The 17317-nt window shown below is 41.0% G+C and overlaps 1 protein-coding gene across 1 annotated transcript in view; it reads right to left on the minus strand.

The window, feature by feature from the left end:
• Nucleotides 1-5813: 5813 nt before the first annotated feature.
• The window catches only part of LOC138961790 (Golgi-associated PDZ and coiled-coil motif-containing protein-like), a gene marked incomplete in the record, with an annotated part of 73797 nt that continues 62293 nt past the window's right edge, over nt 5814-17317 (minus strand). Inside the window, 6 exon segments of the mRNA XM_070333466.1 lie at nt 5814-8595; nt 9764-9898; nt 10300-10391; nt 10890-11054; nt 11978-12073; nt 14947-15112. Coding sequence (XP_070189567.1) covers nt 8415-8595; nt 9764-9898; nt 10300-10391; nt 10890-11054; nt 11978-12073; nt 14947-15112 — 835 coding nt within the window.

A 17317-nucleotide genomic window follows, 5' to 3' on the forward strand; every position in this document is an offset into this window, starting at 1 on the left:
TGGAACCTCCTTTTAAGACCCCTAGAAAATTAAGATTATCGGTTCATATTAACCCCTGTTAATTTACGTCCATTTTCAGAAACCGCCTTTTCAAGACTCGAGTTTCTAAGATTTTTGAAGGTCCTAAAAAGGAGTTCCACTGTATTTACAGTATATTTTAAGGTGGTTTTTTTTTTTTACATATAGACCATGGAAAATGTTTTGCTCAGTTCTAAAATGGCTAGTATATGTGAAACTACATTGAGTAATGTCTTAGTTATGTGCATACATAACATATGAAATGAAGTATTCTGTTCAATAAATTGCACTTTATTTTTAAATCACACACACTAGTTCTTCACGCAACACCCAGAAAGCAGCTGTACAAGTGTACGATTATAATCAACCTCGAATGTTTTTCCCTCTCCTGTTAACATATATTTGTTATCAATAAAGACATCACACAAAAATATTAAGTGGATCTCTTCACATGCATATCTAGGGCTAAAATGGAATGCAATGTACAAGAGTGTAATTACTACAAATTACAATTTCATCAGTTTTCTCTCACAAACGCAGAAAAGTATTACTCACTTTTAGTTTATAACTGTTACATGACATTCTCAACACTCCGCAATGGCATAAATATGTATCACTTGTATATCTTTCTTTATTTGGTGTTTAACGTCGTTTTCAACCGTTCAAGGTTATATCGCGACGGAGGGAAGGGGGGTGATGGGACAGAGCCACTTGTCAATTGTTTCTCGTTCACAAAAGCACCAATCAAAAATTTGCTCCAGGGGCTTGCAACTTAGTACAATATATTACCTTACTGGGAGAATGCAAGTTTCCAGTACAAAGGACTTAACATTTCTTGCATACTGCTTGACTAAAATCTTTACAAACATTGACTATATTCTATACAAGAAACACTTAACAAGGGTAAAAGGAGAAACAGAATCCGTTAGTCGCCTCTTACGACATGCTGGGGAGCATCGGGTAAATTCTTTTTCGTCCCAACCAATATGGGACTCCCCCTAACCCGCGGGGGGCTCACTAATACATGTATGATTGTTTTCTTCGAAATTGTAGTACACATGCATGCACCTTTATATTGCTTTAGAAAAGGCCATTACAACCACCTCACACTTTATTTGGAAGCTAACCAGTTCATGCAAACACATTACGTTTCAAACATTGCTACATTGTACTTCAAATTCCAACAAAGAATGGCATTCACTCTCATAGTTTAACAAGTAATAGGTATCAAACACATCAATAATAATAATAAATGAGCATTTATATAGCGCAACATCATAACTTTACAATTATGCTCTTTGCGCTTGTGGATCAATGAAGAAAATACTCCACAAATTCATAATACATTTCCTGTAAAACATCACAGTGTAATACCAGGGGTGGGACTTTTCCGCGACACAACTTACGAATTCCGCTGGACTAATCTATTTTTCCGCGTCCCATTTCATCACAGTATCTATAACTTGTTGGCTGAATGATATGGAGAGAAGTGAAGATGGAACAGAACACTGGAGGCTTGAGAGTTAAATTATGCTGACTGAAAACTCCTGATAACTAATAGTCTTTCTTTCTTTATTTGGTGTTTAACGTCGTTTTCAACCACGAAGGTTATATCGCGACGGGGGAAGGGGGGAGATGGGATAGAGCCACTTGTTAATTGTTTCTTGTTCACAAAAGCACTAATCAAAAATTTGCTCCAGGGGCTTGCACCGTAGTACAATATATTACCTTACTGGGAGAATGCAAGTTTCCAGTACAAAGGACTTCACATTTCTTACATACTGCTTGACTAAAATCTTTACAAAAATTGACTATATTCTATACAAGAAACACTTAACAAGGGTAAAAGGAGAAACAGAATCCGTTAGTCGCCTCTTACGACATGCTGGGGAGCATCGGGTAAATTCTTTATTGTCCCAACCAATATGGGACTCCCCCTAACCCGCGGGGGGTATAACTAATAGTCATTTTGAGCTTCAATGCATTGAATCATACTATTGGATTATGGATGCATGGTTCTTTACGTAAGTATGCACCATTACAACGTTACCATTGGTGTGTGAAAGTGTGTTTTGTGTTTGTTTTTTAAGGGGAGGGAGGAGAATGCCTTTTTTTACCTAATCCAAACGAGTTGAAGTTTAATCTCAGAATGCACCAGATTGCACAGGTGTTAATGTACCATTTTGACAAAAATTCCCCCTAGATAAAAGGGATTTTCTCTTTTTTCATCACAAGAGAGTCCCACCCCTGAATACACAGACAGAACTAATTTTAATTTTTCATTTCATTTTTCATTTCATTACTTTTATTGTCCCATCGCTGGGAAATTAGGGTCGCTTCCTCCCAGTGGAAAGCTAGCAGCAACGGAGTCGCGCTACCCAGGTGTCTGCGTGTTTAGGTGTATTCAGCCACCTGCACTTATGGCAGAATGACCAAGGTCTTTTACGTGCCATTGTGATGACACGGGGGTGGGACATGGCTTCCGTCTCTGGGTCTGCACATAAAGTTGACCCGTGTCCGTCCCGGCCCGAAAACGCATACATGAGATTTTGTGAGATTTAACTTTCAAATGAAAAAAATTGAAAGGAACAACAACAAACTACTTTCCTTTTGTTTGTGATGGTACTAAACGATAGCTAAAATCAATAACTAAAACATTCTTTACCTGAAGCCTTGCATAAGTTTTCTTCACCTACATCTCCAAAAATATACAAGCTTTGCTGCACTACCATTTAAAACTGTACAAAGGGAAAGATAAGTCACGAATTGACAGTATTTTAATACTGCTTATAAACGCATCAAACAAGACTACTATCCTAAAACTATACTATTTCAAATTTTCAAGGCACTTGCGAGCACTACTTTTTTGCAGCGATTTTACAGATCTGTTCATTTCCACACAAAATAGCAATATCTGATCCTCAAAATTAAAACACATAAGCACATCTAAAATTATGTTAAGCACGTATTTTAAATTTATTTATGACACAAAAACAGAAGGCAAAGAGGATTTCTGGAGCCAAACTACACATCTGAGACACACACGCACAAACACACACGTGACTCAGGGTTACAAAGACAAGTTATACCCTTCACTGTATGTGTATCACTGTCTTCTGTGGAAAAAAACCCAGGCTGAAGAGTCAGAGGTGTTTGTGAAGAAAACGATCAAGCCTATATACCCCAAACTGCACTTGTTATTTTGCAGACACAGATATATTTCTCTCTTTTTGGTAAACATTATGCTCACTTTAGGGCAGGTGGGCCAGCGCAAAATTGATGAAATTGTTCAAAAACCTCTTTTTTTGATATTTTGGCAGATAATGGTTCCATAACATACCTAAAATGCATGTGTGTCTGTGTTTTTGTCAAAAGTGTCATATGTATGTGTTAATGAAGACAATATTTGAATAATTTTATCTTCAACGTCGTTTTTCTCATTTCAGCCATTCTTGCGGCAGTTGCATCTTGGGTGTTGCGATTTCTCTGGCTGTAATTTAGCTAGAGCAATAATTTTTTGTGCAGTTTGTGCAGAATATAACATTCTGGGGGATTACGAAAGGATTTTGATGCCAATGTATTACAGTCATAACCAGGTTATTAAAAAAAATATATTTTGCAGGGGTTACCCTAAAGTTTGACGGTTGTAACAAAGAAATGTCCCTAACTCCAAATATAAATCTGCTTCGTAATCCCCTAGAACATACCCAGAAAGATAAAAATATAACAATAATTAGAAGTGTGACAATCGTATCTGCTGAAATATCCTATCCCCCCTGTACTCCACTTTTGTATGTATTTGACTGTTTTTGTTGCGTAAAACAAAAACCAGCAACCCAAAATACAAAAAGTGACTATTATTTGTCATTGTTTATTCATTTCTTTCATAAAATAACATTCAAATAAAAAAAAACATAGTGCACTGGCCCACCTGCCCTTAACATTAACTGGCACAAGCATACACTTGGTCAACCAATCAATGCAATAAAATAATCATGAACTTTTTCTACGTTTCAAAGGAGAGAACAAAATCGGGTGTACTACCACACTTTTACAGGCATTTACATTTGAGGGTGCATTAAGAATGTGGAAATTACAAGAAAAATAGCCAAATGGCCTGCAACACTGAAGAAACGTGTACACAAATTGACTAACGACAAAAATAAAATGAACCGCAGGACAAGAGAGAAAACTTATCTGCCATTAGCATTTGACTATGTTGAGCAAGGCTGCATGCAGGGAATACACTGAGAATAATACACACATACATCAGATTATATTTTTGTTAGCAGGGACTGCCCATTCTTACAGCTGTGTGCAGGGTTTACAATGTATAACCGCTGCTTCAAATAGCATAAAATACGTTTTTTTTCACCCCATTTATTTACATTTATGTACATAACGACATTCATTAGAAATACTTCAAAACAGATCACTCCACAGGCACATGGAACAATGTTCTGTGACTTGTAACATCTTTTACAAAGTGTGATAAACCAGTGAAGCAATAGAAAGAACAAAATACATGTCACCCAGTTCACATTGAATATCAATCAATCAATCAATCAATGAGGCTTATATCGCGCATATTCCGTGGGTACAGTTCTAGGCGCTCTGCAGTGATGCCGTGTGAGATGAAATTTTATACGGCCAGTAGATTGCAGCCATGTCGGCGCATATTTACCTTTCACGGCCTTATTCCAAGTCACACGGGTATGGCAGACAATTATTAACTGTGCCTAAGCAATTTTGCCAGGAAAGACCCTTTTGTCAATCGTGGGATCTTTAACGTGCACACCCAATGTAGTATACACGGGGGGTGGTTCGGACACCGAAGAGAGTCTGCACACAAAGTTGACTCTGTGAAATAAATTTCCGCCGAACCTGGGATCGAACTCACGCTGACAGCGGCCAACTGAATACAAATCCAGCGCGCTACCGACTGAGCTATATACACGTGGAGTACTAAAACTGTGAAAGTATGTTTTACACACTGTAAACAGGGTGATAATTATGAAAGGAAATTAAAAAAATGTTTTACTGACAGAAAAAAATACACAATGAACTTCAGTGCACTATACAAAGGTACAATCCTGTTAAAATCATTTTACACTCATATTCATAAACAAATAAATTAAATCAAAAACATGAAAAACACACATACAAATCGCATCCAACAAACAATAATAGATTACAAACAAACAAAAAGTATATCAAACATTTAAAAAATAGTAAGCACAAGAAATGAAAACAATTGAATAAGGCAAGACATTGAAAATGCTGGAAACAAAAGGCTACATTATTATGTACAAGCAACAACATAAAGAATATATATTATCATATTTGTCTTTACGCAGAGTGGATGCGAATGGGGTAGATATTCCTAAAGATGACTGAAGTCAAACTTTTATACATATACAAAAAGGCAACCAAACAAATGTGAGAGAAAAAAAACCAAGCCAAAAATATCCCCCCCCCCCCCCCAAAAAAAAAAAATTATAAAAAAAAATCACTGGCTTGAGAGAGGAGGAAGGTTTCAATATGAAGAAATGCCATGCTAGAATGTTTCCAGTACATAGATTCATTCTTCCAACTCTTTGTTGTTCACTTTTCCTCCTGAACAAAAAAGTCTTCAGTGCACAAATTCTTCTGGACCCAAATACACATTACACGAGTCAAAGTCATGAAGACAAGGACATGATGTGCTACCATCAGCTGTTGATTTTCACGCACACACACGGAAACACACACACACACACACACACACACGTGCAACCCACACACACATGCATAGCTTTCTTTATTTGGTGTTTAACGTCATTTTCAACCACGGAGGTTATATCGCGACAGGGAAAGGGGGGGGGAGATGGGATAGAGCCACTTGTCAATTGTTTCTTGTTCACAAAAGCACTAATTAAAAAATTGCTCCAGGGGCTTGCAACGTAGTACAATATATTACCTTACTGGGAGAATGCAAGTTTCCAGTACAAAGGACTTCACATTTCTTACATACTGCTTGACTAAAATCTTTACAAACATTGACTATATTCTATACAAGAAACACTTAACAAGGGTAAAAGGAGAAACAGAATCCGTTAGTCGCCTCTTATAACATGCTGGGGAGCATCAGGTAAATTCTTCCCCCTAACCTGCGGGGGGTCACACATGCATAGCAGACACAGCGAATGAAATACACTGTCATGAAATAGCAAGGCATGTCCACGCATATGAATGCCAGTCTTTTAACCCAGATTCCAAGCAATTCAAACAAAGCCAAATTTCCTTTATTCATTAATTTATTTTGCAATCTATTAAATTTTTTTTATAAACTGTTACGTGAATAAGAATTGAAAGCAAAGGAGATTCAAATGTGAAATAATCGTATGCAATACTGACATTAAATTTCACTTTCTCAACATTTTGGTTGTTGTTGCTGCTGCCGTTTCTTTTGAAAAAGAAGGATATTATAATATTTTAGTCAAAAAGAAAACTCAACCGCTGTGAAAGTCATCTGCTTAAAAGACTTATTTTTTTATATAACAACCCTGCTTCTAAAATACTGAGCAGTTATAAATACTTACCTAAGTCTACCTGTCATGACAGACACCCCCCCCCCCCCCCTCGAATTAAAGGACACTGTATGTTTACCAAAGTATACCTGTCATGACAGGCCACCTCCCATTAAAACACACCATACCTTGTCCCTATCATATTTACCAGAGTATACCTGTCATGACAGGCCACCTCCCATTAAAACACACCATACCTTGTCCCTATCATATTTACCAGAGTATACCTGTCATGACAGGCCACCTCCCATTACAAGACACCATACCTTGTCCCTATCATATTTACCAGAGTATACCTGTCATGACAGGCCACCTCCCATTACAAGACACCATACCTTGTCCCTATCATATTTACCAGAGTATACCTGTCATGACAGGCCACTTCCCATTAAAACACACCATACCTTGTCCCTATCATATTTACCAGAGTATACCTGTCATGACAGGCCACCTCCCATTACAAGACACCATACCTTGTCCCTATCATATTTACCAGAGTATACCTGTCATGACAGGCCACCTCCCATTAAAACACACCATACCTTGTTCCTATCATATTTACCAGAGTATACCAGTCATGACAGGCCACCTCCCATTAAAACACACCATACATTGTCCCTATCATATTTACCCGAGTATACCAGTCATGACAGGCCACCTCCCATTAAAACACACCATACATTGTCCCTATCATATTTACCAGAGTATACCAGTCATGACAGGCCACCTCCCATTAAATCATATTTACCAGAGTATACCAGTCATGACAGGCCACCTCCCATTACAAGACACCATACCTTGTCCCTATCATATTTACCAAGGTATACCAGTCACTACAGCCCACCTCAAGTTTAGGGACAGTTTTGGCTGGTCCCATGGGTGCATGTCCTTTCGTCCCAGGTACCAGTGTAACTCAAACCTCTGATACACAGTGTACTGATGAAGTGATTATGTACAAATGCGAAGTGCTGTTGCTAATGTACAAACAAATGCAATAACAAGTCATAGTTCAATCTGCCTATATTCACACATGAACACACACATGATGAAAAGACTGCGGCATCACAACAATGCTTGAAGGCTGTTTGACAGTACTGATAGCATGGTACAGGACTAGACGGACACGAGGTGTCAGACAGCAAATACTTTTCATCACATCAGGCCTTCATGAACATTGAACGCAGAGGAAGATAAACTCACACACAAGGCTGTATTCACATCAAGTCATGCAATGTGCTTTCTGTACGAACACACTCACAGCACCACTGCTACGTTTAGTCGACATCAAAAGGGACCACTAAGTTTAAGTTTACTTCCTCACTCTTCAAAGCAGACTTTGCCACATTCTAACAGCCCACCCTCACTTCTAATCCCTCCTCAATATATTCTGCCGCCCCCCCCTCTTATAAATATTTTATTTTGATAATTGCCCTGGCCTGACTTGGTTCTCGTTATGAAGGAAGCGGCCAGGTAATTGGTCCCTTTAGTATACAGCAACTAGCTGCAAACTCAGCCACTGCTTCTCATTCATACACAAAGTTATCACAAATAACTCATGCAAAGAACAGGTGCGGGTGTGTGTGTGTTATAGTTATACAATTTATTTATTTCTTGAAAATATCAAATTTTTCTGTTTTGACTTTTTTCTCTCTAAATGTATGATGAAAGATATGAATAAAGTATAACAACATGACCTGCCACTCAACAACACTCTCACAAGGGAGAGGAATCAACAACAACAACCAATAACCATCAACATTCTGAAAGTTCATGCAACGTTGCATCTCTTCCTATTCCTACCAAGGAGAGAGGCCTCTACGGTTGAGGTTAGCTTGTCGTGGTAGCGTTGGTGTTAGTTGTAGCATTTGCGGTGGTGGCTGTGGTGGTCTGGGCGCTGGATGTTGTTGCTGCAGTTGTGTCTGGCGCGGAGGCGGCCGCTGCAGCTGGTGTTTTGTTTGTGTTGTTGGCGCTGCTGTTCTGTGGGGATGATTTCTGCGTGGTCTCTGGCCTGAAAACAGAATGACACTACATTGCTGGTGGTAAGGACAGTGGGGATGATTTCTGCGTGGTCTCTGGCCTGAAAACAGAATGACACTACATTGCTGGTGGTAAGTACAGTGGGGATGATTTCTGCGTGGTCTCTGGCCTGAGAACAGAATGACACTACATTGCTGGTGGTAAGGACAGTGGGGATGATTTCTGCGTGGTCTCTGGCCTGAGAACAGAATGACACTACATTGCTGGTGGTAAGGACAGTGGGGATGATTTCTGCGTGGTCTCTGGCCTGACAACAGAATGACACTACATTGCTGGTGGTAAGGACAGTGGGGATGATTTCTGCGTTGTGTCTGGCCTGAAAACAGAATGACACTACATTGCTGGTGGTAAGGACAGTGGGGATGATTTCTGCGTGGTCTCTGGCCTGAAAACAGAATGACACTACATTGCTGGTGGTAAGGACAGTGGAAACCCCGTCTTAACCTTCGCCCGTCCGGGTTATCGACTACACACGGAAGTCATCGTGGGGCCGTGCGGACCCATGCTTTTCATTTCCTTCTTTGAGAAACATGGGTCCACACGGCCCCACAATGTTTGTAGTCTAAATAGGACATAAGAGCTTTTTAGGTGCCTGAGGCATTCTTAAAAGCTCATTAAAAAATTCGAACTAGTTTAAGAGATATTTGCAATGAAACACCCTTCTGGGACCCACGACCACCGACAAAGGTCAAGACCTTAACAAATCTGAGAAAATCAGGTCTTAAAAAGGAGGGAGTCTTAAAATGGGGGTGAATTTACAGAGATTATGAACAGAAAGTCTGAGAAAACAGGGTCTTTAAAAGGAGGGAGTCTTACATTTTGGGGGTCTCGAATGGGAGTTCCACAGTCCTGTATCTCTTGCTCTCATTTTCTCTTGTGCAAGAGTGGGTTGTACATCAATCCCTACATTCTGGTAGTAAAACGATTCATAATGTCACAACCAAACAAAAGGTATACTCAGTGTACCTGCACTTAACACTCATGGGGCCACTTTGCACAGAGGCAACGACTCTGTCGTCAAAGTGGGAAGGTTATCTATTACAACACTTTTAAATCACTCTGCCATATAGACAGTCTTACTAAATTCTTTGGAGGAGAATGTGAGTGAAATATAAGAGTGTGTGTTGCAGTTGACTCACTGTTTGGGCGACTGCGGTGTTCCATTGACAGTGCCAGGAGGCAGGGGACCGTTGGCTGGAGGATGGTTGCCGGGGTTGTCTTTCTTGCCTGCTCCCCCTGTGTTGCCCATCACTTCATCGTCGTAAATCCTGTACCTGGTCACAAAAGTTACTTTCTTAACTTCCAGTTCCAAAATTGAATGTTCTGAGTGATATCCATCAAAATGCTTAAAAAGAATGTGAAAAAATTGCTTTTTATTTCAGTTGCAAACATTTCTAAAAGGAAACCCTGACTGAATAAAAATACCTCAGAACCATGTTAACAGATGACATGCAGAATGTATTGCCCTAAATCTTCCAAGAACCAGGCTACATAATTTTACACAGCTCACTTATCTCCTCTGCCATCCCCTCCACAACTCTGGCTCTGTGTATGTACATGCATGCATGCGTGTGTGTGTGTTGTCTGTGTTTAAAAAAAAGCACTGTAGAAATTTCATGTGTAGAAAGTATAGTAACTACGTAGTAAAGGAAACAGATAAGGTAAAACAGCTGACCTGAAACCATGTTCGTCTTCATACTCATTGTTGTCATCATCGCTGTCTTCATCAGGGGCCACAAACATCACGTCCATCTTGATTTCTCCTTGCTGAAACAACAACAAAATATAGTGAAGAAAATTTAAGATGATAAAAAAGCTAAAAGTACAAGAATGTGGCTGCTGGAAAGTTCAGCCACTCAAGACAACTATCAATGTACACTGTATGTGATATGTGAGGCCATCTCTATTTGTACTAAAAATTACCAAAATGCCAGAACATGGCAAACGTTGCCGACCAGAGGAGCAACTTTGCAACAAAATTATAACATTCTGGAAAATCATATCACTGGGCCACTTTATCAGTAGACAACACTGGAACTGTACTGTTCAATTCTCTTATGGAACAATCAGCAAAAAAGGCAATGTCCTTAACTTGTAATCTTCAACCAAAAGACACAAGCTCTACATTTTGACCAAAAAAAGTTGTATTTTGTTTTGTTCTTTTTCTTTTTGCAGGCAGGAAATTTACTTCGCAAGTGCCTTTGACATCCCAGTAAAATGAACAAGACTTCATTAAAGCAGAACACTGACGAGAATGTCACCCACCTGTTGTGAGAGTATCTGCACGGCCTCGGCGTGTTTAGCGTTACGCAGGTCGAGCTGGTTGACGGAGAGGATGGCGTCCCCCACGTAGAGCCCCTCGCACCGGTCGGCCGGCTGACCCTCGTGGATCTCTGATATCAAGATGGGCACCCCGTGCTCCTTGCCGCCCTGCTCACAACACGAAGATAGTTAATGTGTGATATTTACACCACCATGGTATAGTGGAACCCCCCTTTTAAGACCTCAAACAAATCAAAGAAAATCAGATCTTAAAAAGGCGGGAGTGTTAAAAAGGGGGTACATTTACAGAGGTTATGAACAGAACATGTGAGAAAACAGGGTCTTGAAAGGGAGGGAGTCTTAAATTGGGGGGTCTTGTTTGTTCGTTCATGGGCTGAAACTCCCACGGCTTTTACTTCTATAACCGGTTTTACCCCGCCATTTAGGCAGCCATACGCCGCTTTCGGAGGAAGCATGCTGGGTATTTTCGTGTTTCTATAACCCACCGAACTCTGACATGGATTACAGGATCTTTTTCGTGCGCACTTGGTCTTGTGCTTGCGTGTACACACGGGGGGTGTTCGGACACCGAGGAGAGTCTGCACACAAAGTTGACTCTGAGAAATAAATCTCTCGCCGAACGTGGGGACGAACTCACGCTGACAGCGGCCAACTGGATACAAATCCAGCGCGCTACCGACTGAGCTACATCCCCGCCCAAATTGGGGGGTCTAAAAAGAGGCGTTCCACCGTCCACTTATACATGCATAGAGGAATGACTGCCAGCTTCACAGCGCATGCTCTAATGTTACAACAAAATGTGATTGGAAGATGGCAATAAAGAGCAATAGTCTAATCTTTGAAAAAAGTATAAGTAGTCAACTTGAAATTAATGCTCAGACAGATTTCTCCTTCAAGTATACATTCACTCCGATGAGTTGATACTTCACTCAGCTGAGTTGATACTTAAAAGAGGTCTCTTCTAATGCCCATGTTTCTCGACTAGGACAAGCATAATAATGACCTTGTAGATGCCAGGTCTGCAACCAACAAAGAGTTTAAAAAGAAAAGAAAGAAGAAGAGAGTCTCACAGTGATGGACATGCCCAGTCCTTCCTCCGGCCCCTTGTTCAGCACCACCTTGCGCATCTCACCCATCCCGTGCTGTCGCTTCAAGGACTGGAAATCCTGCAACAACAATAGCTACCGCATTAAACCACACATTTCTTGTACAGTCCAACCTGCCATGGCGACCACCTCTCAAAAACCACCACCTGTCCAAAACAACCACCCAAAGAATCCCCGAAGATGTTCTTCTCTCTAAAAAAAATTCATCTTTTCATAATGATCATCTGTCTAGAACAACCACTGTTCCCTGTACTGGTCGCTATAGACAGGTTGGATTGTATTCTCCAGATGTAATGTTTGAAAACTGAGCTTCAAAAACATCGAGGAAAATGATAATTGTCCACTTTTTAACCCAAAACATGGCCCCGCTGTGACCTTGAAATTGTTTTAAGGGTTCTCCAAGCTTGCGTCATGTCTGGAGGTATTTCATTAACCCCCAAAAAGCATGTGAAGTTTCATTGCTTTCAAAGCTTGGCTTCAAAAGTTTTCAAGAAAATATTAACTTTCTAGTTTTTTTGCAACATTAGCAGTTTTTGTTGTTGTTTTTTTGTTGCTGAGTTGAATACATGTAAATCATTATTCACACATATCTCTTCTTGTTAGGTTTTGTTTTATTAATCTATTTATTTAAATACCACATTCTAATGAAAAAAACGAATTCTGGAGTGTTATGGAAGCCTTGATAATACGTAGTGAACTGTCTAGGTCTTTAACTTTTGCTTGAATGCAATGACAAAGACAATGCTGATTATCTTCAAGATGGTAATTTCCTTGTCTTTACTTTATTAATCTTCTCATTACCTCTAATACCATTAGGTCACATGAGATTTTCATTTGACGCTTTGCCACCAGACATTGTTGGCGTCAACAGCTGCGTAGTTTAAAGAAAATGAAGTTTGTGAAACAGTAATCCTTGATAATCAGGAGAGGAAAGTGGCCTTTCCGATGATGGTGTTCGACATTTCTTTGACATTCAAAATAATACTACATCAAGGATTGAACCAAAGCAGAGAAGTTACAGACTTGAGACTCGATCTTTAGCTGAGACAAACAAACAAGTCGTTAACTGCCCAATTTGAAGTCTCAACCTTGTGCACGCAGTTCAATTTAACATTTCTATCAAAGTGTTGACATCTTTCGTAGTTGAACTTATGACTTTGCGTGCAGCTCAAGTCTAATAATCAGAAAAAGATCTCGCCGACCTTTGTAATGTCACCGTGAACATGTGTTCCTCTCAGAGGACACTGGAGAGTGTCTATCAGGTGATTTTACTACAATGCCCTAACTGTGAAAACTACAGGGGAACCTGCCCTAGCAACCACCTCTTGATAACAACCACCTCTTGATAACAACCACCTGCCCACAACAACCATCCCAAAGGATCCCAAGCACATTTTTTCTCCCTATAATTCACCTTTTCACACCGATCACCTGTCTGTAACAACCCATTTTGATTGGTCCCCTTAGTAGTTGTTATAGACAGGTTCAACTATACCGTACCTACAGTGGTACCTCTAATGAAAGGACACCTTTGGGAGCAGTGACATGCGTTGCAACACTGCAGGTATCTTTCATGACAGGTACATTTCAGTCAAGTTAATAGACAAAGGGACAACAAGAATTGTCCCTTATTGGGAGGTGCCCTCTCACTGGAGGGGACTCACATCGCAGGGTGTTGATTTTGGGTATGTGTCTGAGTGGAGGGATGGTCTTATCCCATACAAAAGCCTGGTCAGATCTGAGATAGTGAACAGAACTGTTTTCATGGGAAGGAGTGCATGTGCCTCTAACTCAGGTTTGTTTGTTAATTGCTTAACGCTTAACGCCCAGCCGACCACGAAGGGCCATATCAGGGTGGTGCTGCCTTGACATATAACGTGTGCCACACACAAGACAGAAGTCGCAGCACAGGCTTCATGTCTCACCTAGTCACATTATTCTGACACCGGACCAACCAGACCTAGCACTAACCCCATAATGCGAGACGCCAGGCGGAGCAGCCACTAAATTGCCAATTCTAAAGTCTTAGGTATGACCCGGCCGGGGTTCAAACCCACGACCTCCCGATCACGGGGCGGACGCCTTACCACTAGGCCAACCGTGCCGGTCTCTAACTTAGGTGACTCAACTTTTCCATGTCTCTGATTTATACTCACTAGCAGTCGTTTGTTAGGCAATAAAAAAAAAAAGGTGTGGTTAAGGTAACATGTAGTGTTTAAAAACTGACTGGAAATCCTGCAACAACAATAGCTACCGCATTAAACCACACATTTCTTGTACAGTCCAACCTGCCATGGCGACCACCTCTCAAAAACCACCACCTGTCCAAAACAACCACCCAAAGAATCCCCGAAGATGTTCTTCTCTCTAAAAAATTCATCTTTTCACACAAAAAATAGGGTAGGAAGGTAGGAAATCACCTTTTTTTTTAAAACTTTTTTTTCTTAATAGCAGAGCAACCAAGCGTGTAGCACTCGCAACCGAAGAAGATGCCGCCATTTTTGTCATGGCAAGCGTCTGTTGGGCCTTTTTGGGAGTTATTTCCCTTGCATCGTCTGTCGTATGCATGACGACTCGAGCGCTTTCGCTTTCGTTGCGTTTTCTGCACTCGTTTTCTTGTTTTCCTTTATTTTTTTTGACAAATGTAATAAAAAGTTATAGGGTCGGCCCCTAAAAATAGGGTAGGTTGGGTTACCGTAACCACACCTATTTTTTTTTAGGCCTTATCAAAGTTAAAATAAAATTGATACATAAATCATTATTGTTTTTCTGCGATCATGGGCTGAAACTCCCATGTATACTCGTTTTTGTGCATGCATGGGGTTTTACATGTGTGACTGTTTTTACCCCACCATTTCGGCAGCCATACCCCGATTTTTGGGAAATACATAAATAAATGCATAAATAACACAATTTCCTATATTTTAGCTTACATGTCCAGGCGGTGTGGGGAGCTTCTTCTTGCGGTTTGCTCGGCCTCGACAGGCTCGGATGACGGTCTTGTGTCGATGCAGGTGTATTTCGGCCTCCAGCTGGTTCCACAGCTTGTCGTGCTCCTGGCCCCGCATGTCACGCCCCAGTAGCTGGATCTGTTGTATCCTGGGAACACAGTGACACACTGGTACAGACACTGGTACAGTGTAACCCTCCTTATAAGACACCCCAAGTTTATGACTTTTTTTCTTTTTAAGACCCCGTTTTCTTGCTTTTTATTCTTTTTCATTTTTTCGTGTATCCCAATGAGTATATAAACTCTTTGCCTTGCCCTGCCTTGCCTCAGACTTTTTGTTCATAACCTCTTTAAATGTAGTCCCACTTTAAGACTCCCTCATTTTTAAGACCCTATTTTCTCAGATTTATGGAGGTCTTAAAAAGGGTCTTGCTTCTCTATCTTGTCTTGTCCTGAAAGTGTCAGATTAAATTAAAAACAAAATCATGGCATCAGCTTGTTATCTGGCAATCTGAATCTCTCATGTCACACCCCTCTGACTGCATGGTGTTGTCTTTGCATATGCTGTGTTCTCTGATAATTTGTCCAAAAAAGGTCTAGTCTGCTTGCAAAATTCATTCTGATTTCATCTTTGTCGTTTAATGAGGGTGTGGAGATTTAAGGTTCAGAGAGAGAGAGAGAGAGAGAGAGAGAGAGAGAGAGAGAGAGAGAGAGAGAGAGAGAGAGAGAGAGAGCGAGAGCGAGAGAGAGAGAGAGAGAGAGAGAGAGAGAGAGAGAGAGAGAGAGAGAGAGAGAGAGAGAGATAGAGAGAGAGAGAGAGAGAGAGAGAGAGAGAGAGAGAGAAAGAGAGCGAGAGAGAGAGAGAGAAACGCACAGAGAGAGAGAGAATAAATACAAGCATTTTAGATATAAGGCCAGCCAGGGCAAAAGCGGCAGTACATCAGTCTGCATGGCGCTTTGCTAAATTTTTCAATTTCTTTTCCATCCTTCCCTTTTCACCCCAGGCTCATCAATTCCTGTGGACTAAGCCCCAATCATTCCCGTAGTTGACATACTGCACCTGAGTGCAATGCCTTGGAAACACGGCAGCTATGTGACTATAAATTCTTTCCCCTCTGCCTTCACTGAGCTCGCTTTGCATCACAGATTGCCGCATAATGCCCGGCTCTTATGCCTCTCTTTATTTCTCATACTGTATGAGTTTGGCACAAATCTGCCATTCACTTTATTTTTGTGTTTGACAGAATACAGGGGGTATCTCTTCCCTCCCCTCTCTCAATTCCACCTCCCTGTATTTCTGGTCCTGGTTATGAGATTGGCAAAAAGGTTTCATTTACTTCAGTTTTTGTGTTTGTCAGTACACAGTTTGTCAGAAGCACCCCCCCCCCCCCCCCCCCATCTCTCAATCTCCCCTCCTTCTCTCCTTATTTCTCATACTGGTAATGAATTTGACAGGAATGTGCCATTTAGATCAGTAGATGTGTTTGTCAGTACATGTATTCAGTTTGTCAGACACCCCCCCCCCCCCACACACACACATTCTTCCCCCCCTCGCCCCCCCCTCCCCTGCCACTCACACCCTCTCTCTATCAATTACTTCTCATACTTGTACAAGATGGCAGAAGTAAGCCATTTAATTTAGTTTGTGTGTGACTGTCGGTATACATGGGGTATATAGGTAGTACACCTCGCATTCCCCCACCCCTTTCCACACTGAGAAAACTGCTCTTCCTTGGTGAGCCTAGTTCGTCAAAGTTCATTACTGACCAGATAATACATTCGGATAACAATTGAAGCAACCTGCTAGCATGAAACAAGAAAGCAGAGATAAAAGCCCCCCCACTCCCAGAAAAAGGGTCAAACTTACATAAGCTACCATTTTGTCGTTCTTTCACGTTCCATTTCCTGCCCATTTCTCTTCATCATAGCTGTCACTTTAAATCCATGCCGTTGCTGATAGCTTTTTGAACAACTTTCCCTTTCTTTTTTGAATCACATCATGACCTCTTGACCAGTACATTTTCCTCTTTCCAAATACATTTCTTTGAAAAGTGTGTTTCAATGCAAGTACATCTGTCTTCAAAATGGTGTAGAAATAACAAAGCTTAGTGCCCCCCCCCCCCCCACCCCCCCCCCCTGTGTCCCCACTCAGTCCCAAGAATACTCCTAAAGCGGGGATATAGCTCAGTTGGTAGCGCGCTGGATTTGTATTCAGTTGGCCGCTGTCAGCGTGAGTTCGATCCCAGGTTCGGCGGAAATTTATTTCACAGAGTCAACTTTGTGTGCAGACTCTCTTCGGTGTCCGAACCTCCCCCCGTGTACACTACATTGGGTGTGCACGTTAAAGATCCTAC

Source organism: Littorina saxatilis, linkage group LG3 (assembly GCF_037325665.1).
Source record: "Littorina saxatilis isolate snail1 linkage group LG3, US_GU_Lsax_2.0, whole genome shotgun sequence".
Lineage (NCBI taxonomy): Eukaryota > Metazoa > Mollusca > Gastropoda > Littorinimorpha > Littorinidae > Littorina > Littorina saxatilis.